Below are 13,843 nucleotides of genomic sequence, written 5' to 3' on the forward strand. Positions count from 1 at the left end.
AAAGTCTCTGGATTGTTACGCTGAAGTTACTCTGTACTATCAACATCCATGTCGACAGGTAAGTATGAATATAGCCATGGTTTTCCTTTACCTTTTCTGAAAAGAATCTCAAGACATTGTGAACACTGGTGACCTTTACAGAGAAGGGCCAGGTAAGGGCAGGGGTGAGGGAGGAGAGGCCTTTATTTCCCTTTGTATGCTTTTCTGTGCTGCTTGAGTTTTCTCATTTTATGCCTGTATTATTTTATCTTTAACAGAAATTATCTGGGCAAAGAGATGATGGCCTTTTTGCTGTTTTCTTCCTTATACTTCTTTGAATTAAAAATGTATACATAAACATCATTAGCCATCAGGGAAGTGCAAATTAAAACCCCAATGAGATATTACTACACAGCTCTCAGAATGGCTAACATAAAACATAGCAACACCAAATGCTGGTGAAGATGTGGAGAAAATGGACCACACATACAGTGCTGGTGAGAATGGTACAAACAATCTGGGGGACAGTTTAGCAGTTTCTTAAAAAACTAAACATGCAACTATCATACCAGCCAGCAATTGCACTCCTGAGCATTTATTCCAGAAAAAATAATCTTACGTTCACACAAAACTTATATACAAATGTTTATAGAAGCTTTATAAGTATTGCCCAAAACTGGAAACAATATCCTGTAATAAACCATAATGGAAAAGAATATAAAAATGATGTATATATATATGTATAACTGAATCATTTTGCTAAACAGCAAGAAAGTAACACAACATTGTAAATCAACTATACGTCAAGAAAGAAATAATGAAAGAAAGAAGGAGGGAAGGAAGGAAGGAAGGAAGGAAGGAAGGAAGGGAGGAAGGGAGGGAGGGAGGAAAGAAGGAAGGAGGGGGTGGGGGTGTTTATAAAACGGCCACACAAGGGGTTCTTGTGGTGGTGGAAATGTTCTGCATCTTGACTGTATCTATGTTGATATCCTGAGTGTGATGTTGTAGAATAGCTTTGCAAGATTGGGTAAAGGGTACATGGGATCTCTCTGTATTCTTTCTTACAACTGCATATGAATCTATAATCATCTCAAAATTAAAAGTTTAATTTTAAAAAAGAAGCTAAAGGAAGCTAAATAAATACAGGGAAATTAGGTAACAGTGCTTTTTAAAAGAGAATTGGGGATGTGAAGTGAGTAGATGCTGTATGGGGCTGTATTGTGCTTAGCTGGGGCTGAGATGAGCTGGGAGGCCAGAGGGGCTGGTGCTGCTTGGGGTCAGCTGGGCTGCTTTTTGTACAGACCAGGGCAGCTGCACATGCTCCTAAGGACTGGGCAGAGCTGACTAGAACCCTGAATGGCTGGAACCCTGGGAGGCATTAAATATTATGTCTTTCTCTGACCTAAGCCTTTCTCTGACCTAAGGTTGTTCATAATCACTGGGTTTTCTTGTTGCCTCCAGTAATTAGAGATAGATTTTGGTTACAGATCTCCTCCCCAACAACCAGCCAGCAGATGGTGTGTTATAAGATTTAAACAAGCCTCAGACCAAATCCTACCAACAGAAACATTCGTTAGTAAGCTGGCATCTAAATAGTCATGAACCTATTCTTATAGCTCAGTGGAGTCCCAGCTTTCTGTCCCTTAGGCACTCTGTGAAGGCTCATCCCAGGCAGATATGATAATGTTCTGGGGGCAGAGTGCAGTCAAACTTCTAGCAGGGTAGGGTGAGAGAATCCCCCACTGTCAGCAGGACATGGGGCCAAATCAGTTAAAGGCCAAGAACACCACTCTGCGACGCTCACAGATTTTACATCCTTGCTCACAGGAGGGCAGAAGTACCTGTACAATATCTCTAGCTAATCCACATATCTTGGAAGGCACTTCCTCAGGAAAATTATTTATAACATCTCTTAGGCTAAAGGGCAAACCCTCTAATGAAAGTCAGGTTAGCTAAAGCACAGATATTGATGAACTCTAATTTAGCATCTTTAAAAATTAACTAAAACCTGGATTTAGCCAAGGTCCTGGCAAAAACAGCACACTCAAATTGGGTAACTAGAAGAGAGTTTAATAAAAGGATGATTTACAAAGTGTGACTAACGTGTAGAGAACCCACGAGATTCTGGAGCTAATAAGGGCAGAGCTGTTGTCACCTGTGAACCTAAAAGGGTTGGGGGATGAACAGTTACCAGAACCAGAGGGTGGAGAGGGCTGCCTGACAGAGCTGCGGCCTTCAGCAGAGGGATACAGCCAGCCCACGGAGAGAGAGCAGAAAGGAACCCAACCTCACACTCCTCTCTCTCTCTCTTACCTGTTGCCAGTGTCTCCCAACCCCCACCAAACCCCACTGAAACCAGAAGCCATCTGAGGCCCTTGGTGCAGGGCAGCCTCCTAGGGCACACAGCAGGGCGAAGAAGGGCGGAGGGTGAATCCCGAGGGGCAAGTAGAAGAAACTCAACACACACCACCTCTAGGTGTGGTGCTGTATTCCATTCCTAGGTAATCTACCCAAGAGACATGGAGGGACTTCCCTGGTGGTGCAGTGGTTAAGAATCTGCCTGCCAATGCAGGGGACATGGGTTCGAGCCCTGGTCTGGGAAGATCTCACATGCCGTGGAGCAACTAAACCCGTGCACCACAACTACTGAGCCCGTGTGCCACAACTACTGAAGCCCGTGCGCCTAGAGCCCGTGGTCCCCAACAAGAGAAGCCACGGCAATGAGAAGCCTGTGCACCACAACAAAGAGTAGCCCCTGCTCGCCGCAACTACAGAAAGCCCGCACACAGCAACGAAGACCCGATGCAGCCAAAAAAAAAGGAGAAATGGAAACATATGTCCATGAAAACAAGCATATAAGAATGTCCACAGCAGCATAGTATATAGCCAAAAAATGGGAACAACCCAAACATTCATCAGCTAGTAAATGAATAAACAAATTGTGGTATATCCATACGATGGAATATTATTCTGCAATAAAAATGAAAGAACCACTGACATATGCTACAACATGGGTGAACCTCAAAAATCCTGTGCTAAATGAAGGAAGTCAGGCACTAAAGACTACATATTGTGTGGCGGCATTCCTATGAAGTGTTCAGAAAAGATTAGTGGCAGCCTAGGACTAGGGATGGGAATGGGGGATTAACTGTGACCAGTTGTGAGTGATCTCATTACGATCTTATTAGGATGATGGAAATGTGCTAAAACTGGATGGTGACGATGGTGAAAACCTTGGTTAATTTACTAAAAATCATTGTACCATACACTTAAAACAGGTGAATTTTATGGTACATGAATTATATCTCAAGAAGCTGTTTAAAATAAAAAACTGATTCCCGTGCATATCATATTATACATGCTGAAGTATTTTAAAGTAAATTATATTCAGTCTAACAGCTGATCTTCAGCCATAAAGTATTTTAACAAGTCCCACCCCGGGCCTGGATCCTATCTAGTGAGGTTTCACTTTGTAAAAGGACAATCAATCAATATCTAGACGTATATAGAATGTAATTAAGGGTGATACTCTGCATCTGTTGTTCCTTTAAATAGTTGATTTCCTAGTATATTTTTAAATGACATAAAAAGAAGTTTACTCAGACATTTTGGCTGGAACACAGTTATGGAAAAGAAATAAGCCACAGAAAATGTCTCAAAGACTTTTGTGTCAATTTTGACTGACCCTAGGTAAAGAAAGCTTCATTCAGACCAGACTGAGTAAAGGAGAAGGTGGGAAACAGGTTCTCTAAGAGAAACTCATCTTCAGCTGAGCCCGTAACACACTTTCCCCTGAAAAACAACCACCACGGAAAAACTAAACCAAGAAGAGTGAACCCCAAGGTGAACTATGGACTCTGGGTGATAATGACGTGCCAGTGTATGTTCACTGTAGCAAACTTCCCACTCTGGGGTGTGTGTGCGGACAGGGGTATATGGGAACTTGCTGTACCTTCTGCAAGATTTTGTGGTCAATCTAAAACTGCTCTAAAATATAAAGTCTATCTTAAAACTTTAAAAATAAATAGAAAATTAAAAGATAAAAAAATAAGAACTGTCCCATTTTAAGGCCAGTGATATCATGAAGTCTTCTCTTTCTCTCCTGGAAAATTCCTCACCCCCACCTCCAGCCCTCATTTTCAGTCTGGGAATCTATCAAAGGATGGCTAAAGAATTAAGCACCTTCTTCTCACAATTCACTTCATCAGCCTCCAGAGGGGGAGATTGTCCATTAAATGGAAAACAATTTGCATTTTCAACACAAAGGATGCTCTCTGCCTTGTGTGCTTCCAGCCTCTCCTGAATTGTGCCATTTATCTCAAGAGCCATAGACTTTTTTTTTTTTTTGCGGTACGCAGGCCTCTCACTGCTGTGGCCTCTCCCATTGCGGAGCACAGGCTCCGGACGCGCGGGCTCAGCGGCCATGGCTCACGGGCCCAGCCGCTCCGCGGCATGTGGGATCTTCCCAGACCGGGGCACGAACCCGTGTCCCCTGCATCGGCAGGTGGACTCTCAACCACTGCGGCACCAGGGAAGCCCAAGAGCCATAGACTTTTTAAAGGTTCCATGTGAAGTGGTCTGAGCCAGGAGGGGGGCACGGAGAACACTTGGTGGTCTGGGCCAGCATGTTCCCTTTGTCCTTTTGAGCAGGGCTCAATCTTCTTTCTAGAATGTCCAGGCTGACAGGCTCCATACGTGGGTTTTGCCACCACCCCCCTTCAGGGAATTAAGCCCCAGAAGCACGCCCTTTCCCAGAATTCCCTGCCAGGCACTGTGCTAAAAGAAGAATGACTGCTGCTGTGATGAATAGACCATTTTCCTTCTGCTGTGTGTTAGGGCCTAGGTCAAGGAAGGTGCTTGTCGCTGCTAATCTATAACAGGTGGTGGGAATGCCAGGGAAGACAGGGCTTCTTCTGTGTGGCAGTAAATAAAATAAGGGGCTTGAATTCAGGTGCCAAAGGAATGGAAATGGTGTGAAATACAGAGTGAAGCAGAGGCTTCAGAGGCATGAAGACCAGGCCCATTCTTGTCCTTCCTCCTCCAGCCCATCCCTCTCCACAATTTTTTTCACGCTGCTTCCAATAATGCTTGAAATTCCTTTAAAAGGAGGCAAAGTCACTATTGCCACTCTAAATACAAATACAGATTAGGTTAAAATGTAATATAGAATAGGCTACTGGAAAGTTGGAGTCAAAGTCCCTATTTCTACCATGAAATGCAACTAAAACATGCAACCTGGACATAATACATAAAATAAATATAAGAAGACTCCAAAGGATAGTGAGAAGATCAGCTATGGGCCTTGAGACCTGAGGAAACCGGTGGTGAGTCTCCTGGGTTTTCTTTTTGCCTCATATATCCCAGACTTATTGCTGGAGAAGCTGGATATTCAGAAACACCAACAGTGCAGACATAAAAAGTCCCAATAAAAGCCTGCTCTCTCTAACCAAAGAACCAAAAACTGGCAGCCTAGCAAGGCAGAAAACTTTAGACAATAACTGTCGTACTCCAGACAAACAACTCAAAAAAAACAATCTATGTTCCTATTGCCACCCCTGCCTCCAAAGGCTGAGTGGGGAGCTAACACTTCCACTCTGGTGAGGCTGAGTCCTAACAAGGACTCCAACCCCCTACCAGGTTGGCATCAGAGAAGGATGAGCAGGGAGCTGGAACTTTCATCCCAGCCACCCCACCCACCATGTCAGCAGAGACCTGAACTTCCACTTCCACCTGACAGTGCCAGAGCACCCCTTCTGCTCTCTCCCCTCTTCCTTCCCCTGGGATGATGACAGAGGAAGCCTAGTGGAGATTCAGGACTTATACCATCACCGCAGTGATAGTGAGACCACCTCCTCCAAGTACTGCTTGTGGGGAGCAGTAAGGATGCACTCTTGCCCCGAAAATCCAGAGTGGCTTATGAGAAGCCAGAACTCCTACACCCATCCAGCAGTAACAAGGAGGCAGCACCCCCCAAAGGAGGCCAAGTAGTAAAGCTGGGCTTCTACCTCACCTGGTAGGAAAAAGCACCCCCTCCTCCCCCTGTTGAAGCAATGTCAGTACAGACCTAAACCAAAAGATTTAAATATGATCCAGAGTCTCATAACATAAAACCAAAAATGTCCAAGATTCAATTAAAAAAAAAAAAACTCATCACACCAAGAATAAGGAAGATCTCAATCTGAGTAAGATAAAAACAATGGACAAATGCTAACACCAAGATGACAGAGATGTTAGAATTATCTGACTAGAATTTTAAAGCAGCTATCGTAAAAATGCTTCAGAGAGCAATCACAAACACAATTAAAACAAATGAAAAATAGGACATTTCAGCAAAGAAATAGAAGATATAAAGAAAAATGAAATGGAAATTTTAGAACTGAAAAATACAGAAAGTGAAATTAAAAACTCAACGGATGGGCTCAATAGCAGAATGGAGAGACCAAGGAAAGAATCCATGAACTTAAAGATAAAAAAACAGGAATTACCCAATCTAAACAGAGAAAAAATACACTGAAAAAACATGAACAGCATCTCAGAGACCCACTAGACTATAAGAAAGGTCTTGCATTTGTGTCATTAGAGTCCCAGAAGAAGAGAAGAGGGCTAGGCAGCTAGACAGAAAGAATATTTGAAGAAAGAATGAATGAAAAATTTCCAAATTTGTGAAAAGGTATAAACCTACAGATTCAAGAGACTGAGTGAATCTCAAACAAGATAAACCCAAAGAAACCCACACCAAGAAACATAACTAAACTCCTGAAAACTGAACACAAAGAAAAAAATCTTGAAAGCAATGAAAGAGAAACAACACCTTACCTATAGGGGAAAATGATTTGAATAACATCAGACTCATCAGAAATCATAGAGGCCAGAAGGAAGTGGCACACATTTTTCAAGTGCTGAAAGGAAAGGATTGCCAACTATAAATCCTATATTCAGCAAAATTATCTTTCAGGAATGAAGGGGAAATGGAGACAGTCTCTGATGAAGGAAAACAAAGAATGTGTCACCCGCAGAGCTACTGTAGAAGAACAACTAAAGGAACTTCTCTAAACAGACAGGAAATAACAAAAGAAAAAATCTTGGAACATCAGGGAAGAAGAAAGAACAATAGAAAGAGTAAAAATATGGGTACGTACAACACATTTTCTTTCTCAAGAAGAGAAAGAGAAAAGCAATATATGGGAAAGAAAACACAGATTAAATATCCAATAATAATAGTGGCTAAACTTGGAGAGCTTGCTCTATGCAAAGCATTTTGCCTGTCTCATCTCGTTTAACTTTTACAAAAGCCCAGATGGAATTATCATCACCTCCAGTTTATTGATGTGGAAATTCTGCAGTGAGCATATTGGAGGCAGAGTTTGAACGGACATCTGATCCATTCCCAACCTCGAATTCTTAACCATTACAATCCATAGCATTCCAGACTCTGAACTGCTTTCCTTGAAGCAGCAATTAACAGGGAGACAAGAACAGGCTCTCTGGGAGAGAGGGAATCCTGCATGACAGAAAGGTAGGGATCCCAGAAAATTGTTTAACACAGCCTTAGAAAAGAACAAAAGGAAACAAAGAATAAGATTCTACAAGAAGAGCAAAGCAAGAATTAGTCTAGAAGAGAAACAGAGTTTAGAATTTGAAGACTCTTAGGAGACATCTTTTGTGCTCATAAAGACCTGGAAGCCCAGAAAGGATGTGTAACTTGTCCAAAATCTGCAGACAGTTAGTTTCTGGATGAGGACTGGAACTCATAGCTCCTGACCCCCAGGCCATTGCTTTTGGAAAGAGTAAGGAAATGAATTGCCAAGGGGAATCCGCACATGGGTCTCCTCTAAGAAGAAAGAAAAGTGTCTGAGTCTTAAGATATCAAGGGGGCCATAGGTATATCAGGTCAGCATGAATTTGAGGAAAGAATCTGGAAAATCATAAAGAAATAACCTGAGTTCTCCAGAGAACTGAGAGATAAAATGAAAGATGAAAGATAAGACCCTTTCCAGAAAACTGGTCTAAGGTGAAAAAACAGTTATATAAGAGGTGATATAGTTTTAACACAAATAGCTAGAAAAACTTTCCTTCTGATTTGGGGTATGGAAGATACAAGACTTGGGAAAGGGTTTGGCACATGGTCTTTCCAACCTCAACACTCAAATATAACCACTCATCTACTGAGTGTTGGGCACTACTGATCATCAGAAAGTTGCTATATACAAATTAGGATAAGAGCAAAGATGAACTCTTTAGCTGGAATTAAAAAACAGAGTTGAAGTAGAAGGTCAGTACCAAAGAAATTATCTTCAGGGCATGGAGGATGGGGGGTAGACCCAAAAGACCAGCACTCGGAGCTTTTAAGTGGTATGGTTCAGCTCTGTTAACTAAAAAGAAAACCAGAAGTATCTATCAGGTACCTCCAATATACCTTGCAATGTTCATTTCACAGAAGATGATTTGACCTCTCTCATGACACAGGCCTTTAGGAACAAGAAACCACATGAGTACTACACTATTGTTGAATGTAGTTTTCATAATTGAAGTGCTTTTCATTATGTTTTTAAGGTGTTGATTTTTAACAGCCATCCTCATAATTTCTAGGATTCTATTTCTTCTATTGTATTTTACATGGTGCTAGAGGTTAGTATAATAGGCACAAGGAAGAAAGAAAATATATAGGAATTCCAGGAAACAATACTTCATTAGTGAAAATGTCGAACTTGTAATAATACTAATAATAATGGCATACAAAACTACATAAGCTGTAAACACATTTTTAGAAAAGCGTAACTACCTACTTATCTATCTATCTATCTATCTATCTATCTATCTATCTACAGAGAAACAAAAACCCTGGAAGGAAACACTCAAGGACACTAATCACACTCCAGTGACTCTCAGCCCTATCAGATTCTCTCTTTATATTTTTTAATGCCCATTAATCTTCTTGAAGTGAAAGTTTTATATATATATATATATATATCTCCTACCTACACAAATGATTTTTAAATCAACATATGCCCTAGCTATAATGTAAAGGGTAAATAAAAGGAAAGTAGTTTATAATTTTTTTATTGCTTTAAGTATATAAATGCTTATGGTACAATTACCCTAGGAAATAACAGTGTCCCCATAAATTCCTAAAACAACTCCTAAGGGGAGATACTGCCACCTTTGAATATCATTGTATTTTTTTTAAAAGGTAGCCAGGCGGTGAGATTATGATTTTTAAATTTCCTTTTTTATAGAAAATAGTTTCCTTCATAAGGGAATGTCCATTGCTTTTATAATCAGAAAACTAGTGTTTGGGGTGGGAGTCATGTGACTATGATGTGTTTAATAAAAGGGGAGGAGAAAGTCTCCAGGGACACAACTTACCTCGAATGAATAAGCTTTCCCAATCCCATCTCCTGCTCCAGTGATCACTGCAAAAAGCAGAAATGGTTTTAAAGGATAGAATTAATCTTTAAACCCCTTTCTTGCTGGCTACATGTTCTTGCAGGCCTACTCTCTAGGACACAATATTCCAAAGCACTGCCCTTCTGCTCTCCAGCCCTACTCCGCTCAACTGTGAAGTTTCCAGCCTTGACTCCCTTCACTAAATGTTCAAAATGAAGCATTTTTTTCTTTTTTTGGATGGGGTCTGGGGGGAAGGGTTGGTGAGGCTATGAAAAACATGCTCCAAAATGAAACAAAGAACATTAGCCAGCGAACATTTTATTCAGACCCCAGAAGGGTTTAGACATTTCTAAGCCTTAATTCATCAAGGACAAGCAGTGTATGCTATTATCTCTCTACCCACACACCCAATTATCACTGTAAGGACATTTCAAGATTCCTACTAAAAGTTGAGTTCTCCCCACTTCCTATCCTCACTCTCACAGGACAGCAGCAATCAAAGCCCATTGAAGATAAAGAACTTAACAAAGAGGAAAATACAGAAATGCAAAAAGAGGATGCAGTGACATGAAGGAACCTAAAGAACTTGTGCTCACTGGATCTATTGATTAATAGATAACAATGAGATGGGCCTTCTAGTCCTTTTATAGCCAACAGCACATACATATTTAATGACTGAGCTCTAGGGTAAACTTCATTCGTGTGAATGTCACAATTTCAAAACACAGTACAATTCAGTATATACATATCTGCAGTTTACCTTTGCACCAACAATCGGAGGATATGCTTTCCAAAAGTGTGTACAAAAGCTATGTATACATTTAGTTTACTTGAGAGGGAGAGCAGACCAAGCTAAAAAACTTCAGGCAGTGCTTCAGGCAGAAGCACCCTCATTGTAATAATTACCAGTGATTTTACTTGTTTATTTGGGTACTTTTAAGTGACTCCACATTTATGACTTGTTTTACTCTGTAGAGGTACTTTGCTCAGGGTTGTTGTCTTCTGCCTCACCTTCCCCTCCATCACAGGCATCCTCAAATTCACCCAGTACAAGGCCTGAACTACAGTCAAGATAACATCAATAAGTGGCTGGTACCTACTGAGCGTTTACTTTCTGCCGTGCATTATATTTTTGGGTTTTGTTTTTAGTCACTTGGACCTTATTATTTACAAGTTAAATTACACAGCATGAGATGGACTGGAGGGAGAAGAGGGGAGGAAGCTGGCTCCTGAGGTTCCTGGCCACCTCCACCCCCTCCTCGGTGCGTAGCAAAGTCTTCAGTGCTGCCTCTGCCCCAGTGTCCAGGTCAGGCCTCGGAACACAGCTTCCAAGCCAGAAATGAGGTTCTGGCTCTGACACCCCAGAGCACCAGGGCTCCCACTAGCAGCTTCTTCATGGCGGGTGGTGGGAATGTGAAGGCATCAGTTTGTCTAGGTGAGGGTGACAGATGAGGCTGCTGGAATTCAGGGAGAAAGTGGAATAGGCATTGTAGGTCCAATAAAGCTCTTCCGTGTCCGGCTTACAGAAATGCAGAAAGACCATGTGGATGGGCAACCCCACAGCCACATCTCATCTGATATTCAAAACAAGCCTATAATTCAGGGAACATCATTTTCCTTAGTTTATATTTGAGGAAGCTAAGGGAGAGAAAGTTCTTAACCCAATCAAGGCCACACTGCTAAAAGTGATGACTACAGGATTTGAACCCAGGCTCTGACTTTAGGGTCACAAATCTATAAAGAATATCAGTGATGGGACTTCCCTGGTGGTGCAGTGGTTAAGAATCCACCTGCCAATGCGGGGCACGGGTTCGAGCCCTGGTCCGGGAAGATCCCACATGCCGCGGAGCAACTGAGCCCGTGCACCACAACTACTGAGCCTGCGCTCTAGAGCCCACGAGCCACAACTACTGAGCCCACGTGCTGCAACAACTGAGGCCCGCATGCCTAGAGCCCGTGCTCCGCAATAAGAGAAGTCACCACAATGAGAAGCCCGCGCACCGCAATGAAAGAGTAGCCCCCACTCGCAGCAACTAGAGAAAGCCTGCACGCAGCAAGGAAGACCCAGCATAGCCAAAAAAATAAAAAGAATACCAGTGACAAAATTAGGAAATCAACCACATATGACCGCACATGCACTTCTTTTAGAACGTGTGTCCTCAGAAGGGCTTTGCCGTACACTGATGGGCAGAGCACTAAGCCCCTCAGAGCACAGGCATTTGGATCTGTGTGATGCAGAGTATTTGGATCCAGAACATTCAAGTTCAAACTGCTTATCAAGTTCACTGGAGACATCATACTGCCCTGAGAGGGAGTGCTCACACACACATATCCTCTCCCTCTCTCTCTCTCTCTCTCTCTCTCTTTCCCCAGATTAACAAGTAACAGTTAAAAACGCATTTTATTCATGCCAAACAATTTTCATAGAGTAATTTTTTTAGCTTTGGAAAATAAGGATACAGGATGCCTAGTTAAACTTGAATTTCAGGTAAACAACAAATAATTTTTTCGTATAAGAATGTCGCACATAATATTGGGGGTGTCATATACTGAAAAATGATTCTTTATTTATCTGAAATTCAAATATAACTGAGTATCCTGTATTTTACCTGGCAGCCCTATAAGGCTGTTTACAATCTTTCCTATTTAGCCTGGCATTGTATTTCTAAAGCCACACAAATTCTTATTTTTTTTTAAATCATTGGATTTCTTCGTGCCCAACCGTAGTGTAAAACCTGACAGTTGGGTTTTTGGTTTTGTTTTTTTCTTTTTTGTAATGCAAGTGCCTGACTTTGATTGCCAATGAGGCATCAACTTCAAAGAGGCATCAACTTTAAAGATGGTGATTTCTAATAAAAGCTATGCTGGCCACACGATCATGTAAAGAGCCAGGCCATCTCCCCCAAATGAGGTTCCTTTGTTTTAAAAATCTTGATTGATTTCAATAACTGACCATTTGGACCACTTGTTTTTTCTCTTCCTGTGCTTTAAATTCCTGCTTTTATGTTTTAAATTCACCATTAAAGAGTGAGCGTGTGAAACCCTAGGCCCCCACCCCAGAATAAAATAAAAGCAGAACTCCAGGCCCATTCACTCTCTCTCTCTCTCTTTGCGCCCATGACCTTGCTATGTGGCACCAGGTGTCCTACATAATTTCCAGGTCCTGAAAGTAATAAACCTTTATTTTTTTTTTAAAGTGTCCTGATGGTTATTGCTGAAAACCACCTTGCAATCACAGTAAGAACCACAAGGGCCAGCCCGACCACAGTATTGGTTATTGATAGACTGACACCAGCACATAACACCAACTTTGAAATGCAAACTTAGCATTTCGTTCAAGGAGATGCCGAAACCATAGCCTCATGTCCTTCACCTTAAACTCAGTATGGAGCTGAAATTCTGCATGGCAGTTCCAGGAGCTAAATCCCACTGGGAGGCAGCAATTAATCAGTCTACTTGGGACACAAACCAGACCCAGATTCCATATAGAACCATTTTAAAAACATGTCTCCACAGAGATCTTTATTGCCTTGATTTTGTATTACCCTCACTTCTTGAAAGGACTCAGAGAAATTTTTTTTTAATAAAATGAATTTAAATTATTGGACTTCAGAATGTTGAAACACCCTTTAAGAAAATGGAAGCACCCTGGGCTTTTGAAAATCTGAAGAGGAGGATACATAATTTTCTGCAGCATCTATTACTTGTATCATCAGAAACTCCAAAAATAAGAAAACCCAACTAGTGAGAACGAGAGGAGAAGCACACAGGCAAGGACTGAGTCACATTGTTCCCTAATTATCCTCTTGATGCCCCACATCTCATTTCTCAGACAATCCTAATTTCATTCGTGCTTTCCAGCCTCCCACATTAAAATAACCCAAAGGAATTACATCTTTGCTCTCAAAAGGAAAAGATGCAATATATCTTTTGAGACCTCAGTGATAATAAGCAAGAACAACAAAAAAAACAAGAGATGGAAAACTTTCTTTACCTGCCCACTGTCCCATGGACTTCAAGAAAGACCTTGGCGAAACTTTCCAGAAGTGCAGGAAAATACATTTGGAGAATCTCACGCATTTCACCAGGTGGACCAGGCACACCAGCAGCCCTACAAACATGAAGAACTGTGCCAGAACCTCCCCCATGATGGCACTGCAGCAGATGCTGTTTGGGACCTGGTTGGGGCCCTCACAGCCTCCAGGCGCGAGCGTGACTCCTCCGGAGGAGTGTCAGTCAGTCCCCTTCTGGAGTCACTGGGCACATTCCAACGCGTCACTGTGTCGAGGCTTTCAGATTGGAGTAACTTCTTTACACAATCCTCTGATTCACAGGCTTCGGAATAAAATATTGTTTCTAATATCTTTACAGCACTGTTGGGCTTTTGTGACACAGGGGAGTTGGTGAAGAAGTGGACATAAAGAAAGATAAAGGCTGGACAAAGAAAAATGGCAGCCCAGCATTCCCTCCCTGAATT

General features: G+C 41.8%; 1 protein-coding gene across 1 annotated transcript in view; it reads right to left on the reverse strand.

Moving 5' to 3' along the window:
• Positions 1 to 13,514, reverse strand: part of HSD17B3 (hydroxysteroid 17-beta dehydrogenase 3) — a 37,366-nt gene extending 23,852 nt beyond the window's left edge. Inside the window, exons 1-2 of the mRNA XM_030832888.2 lie at positions 13,361 to 13,514; positions 9,346 to 9,392 (exon numbers count right to left, since the gene is read on the reverse strand). Coding sequence (XP_030688748.1) covers positions 9,346 to 9,392; positions 13,361 to 13,514 — 201 coding nt within the window. The remainder of the gene's footprint in view (positions 1 to 9,345; positions 9,393 to 13,360) is intronic.
• Positions 13,515 to 13,843: the final 329 nt, after the last annotated feature.

Source organism: Globicephala melas, chromosome 6 (genome assembly GCF_963455315.2).
Source record: "Globicephala melas chromosome 6, mGloMel1.2, whole genome shotgun sequence".
NCBI classification, from domain to species: Eukaryota; Metazoa; Chordata; class Mammalia; order Artiodactyla; family Delphinidae; genus Globicephala; species Globicephala melas.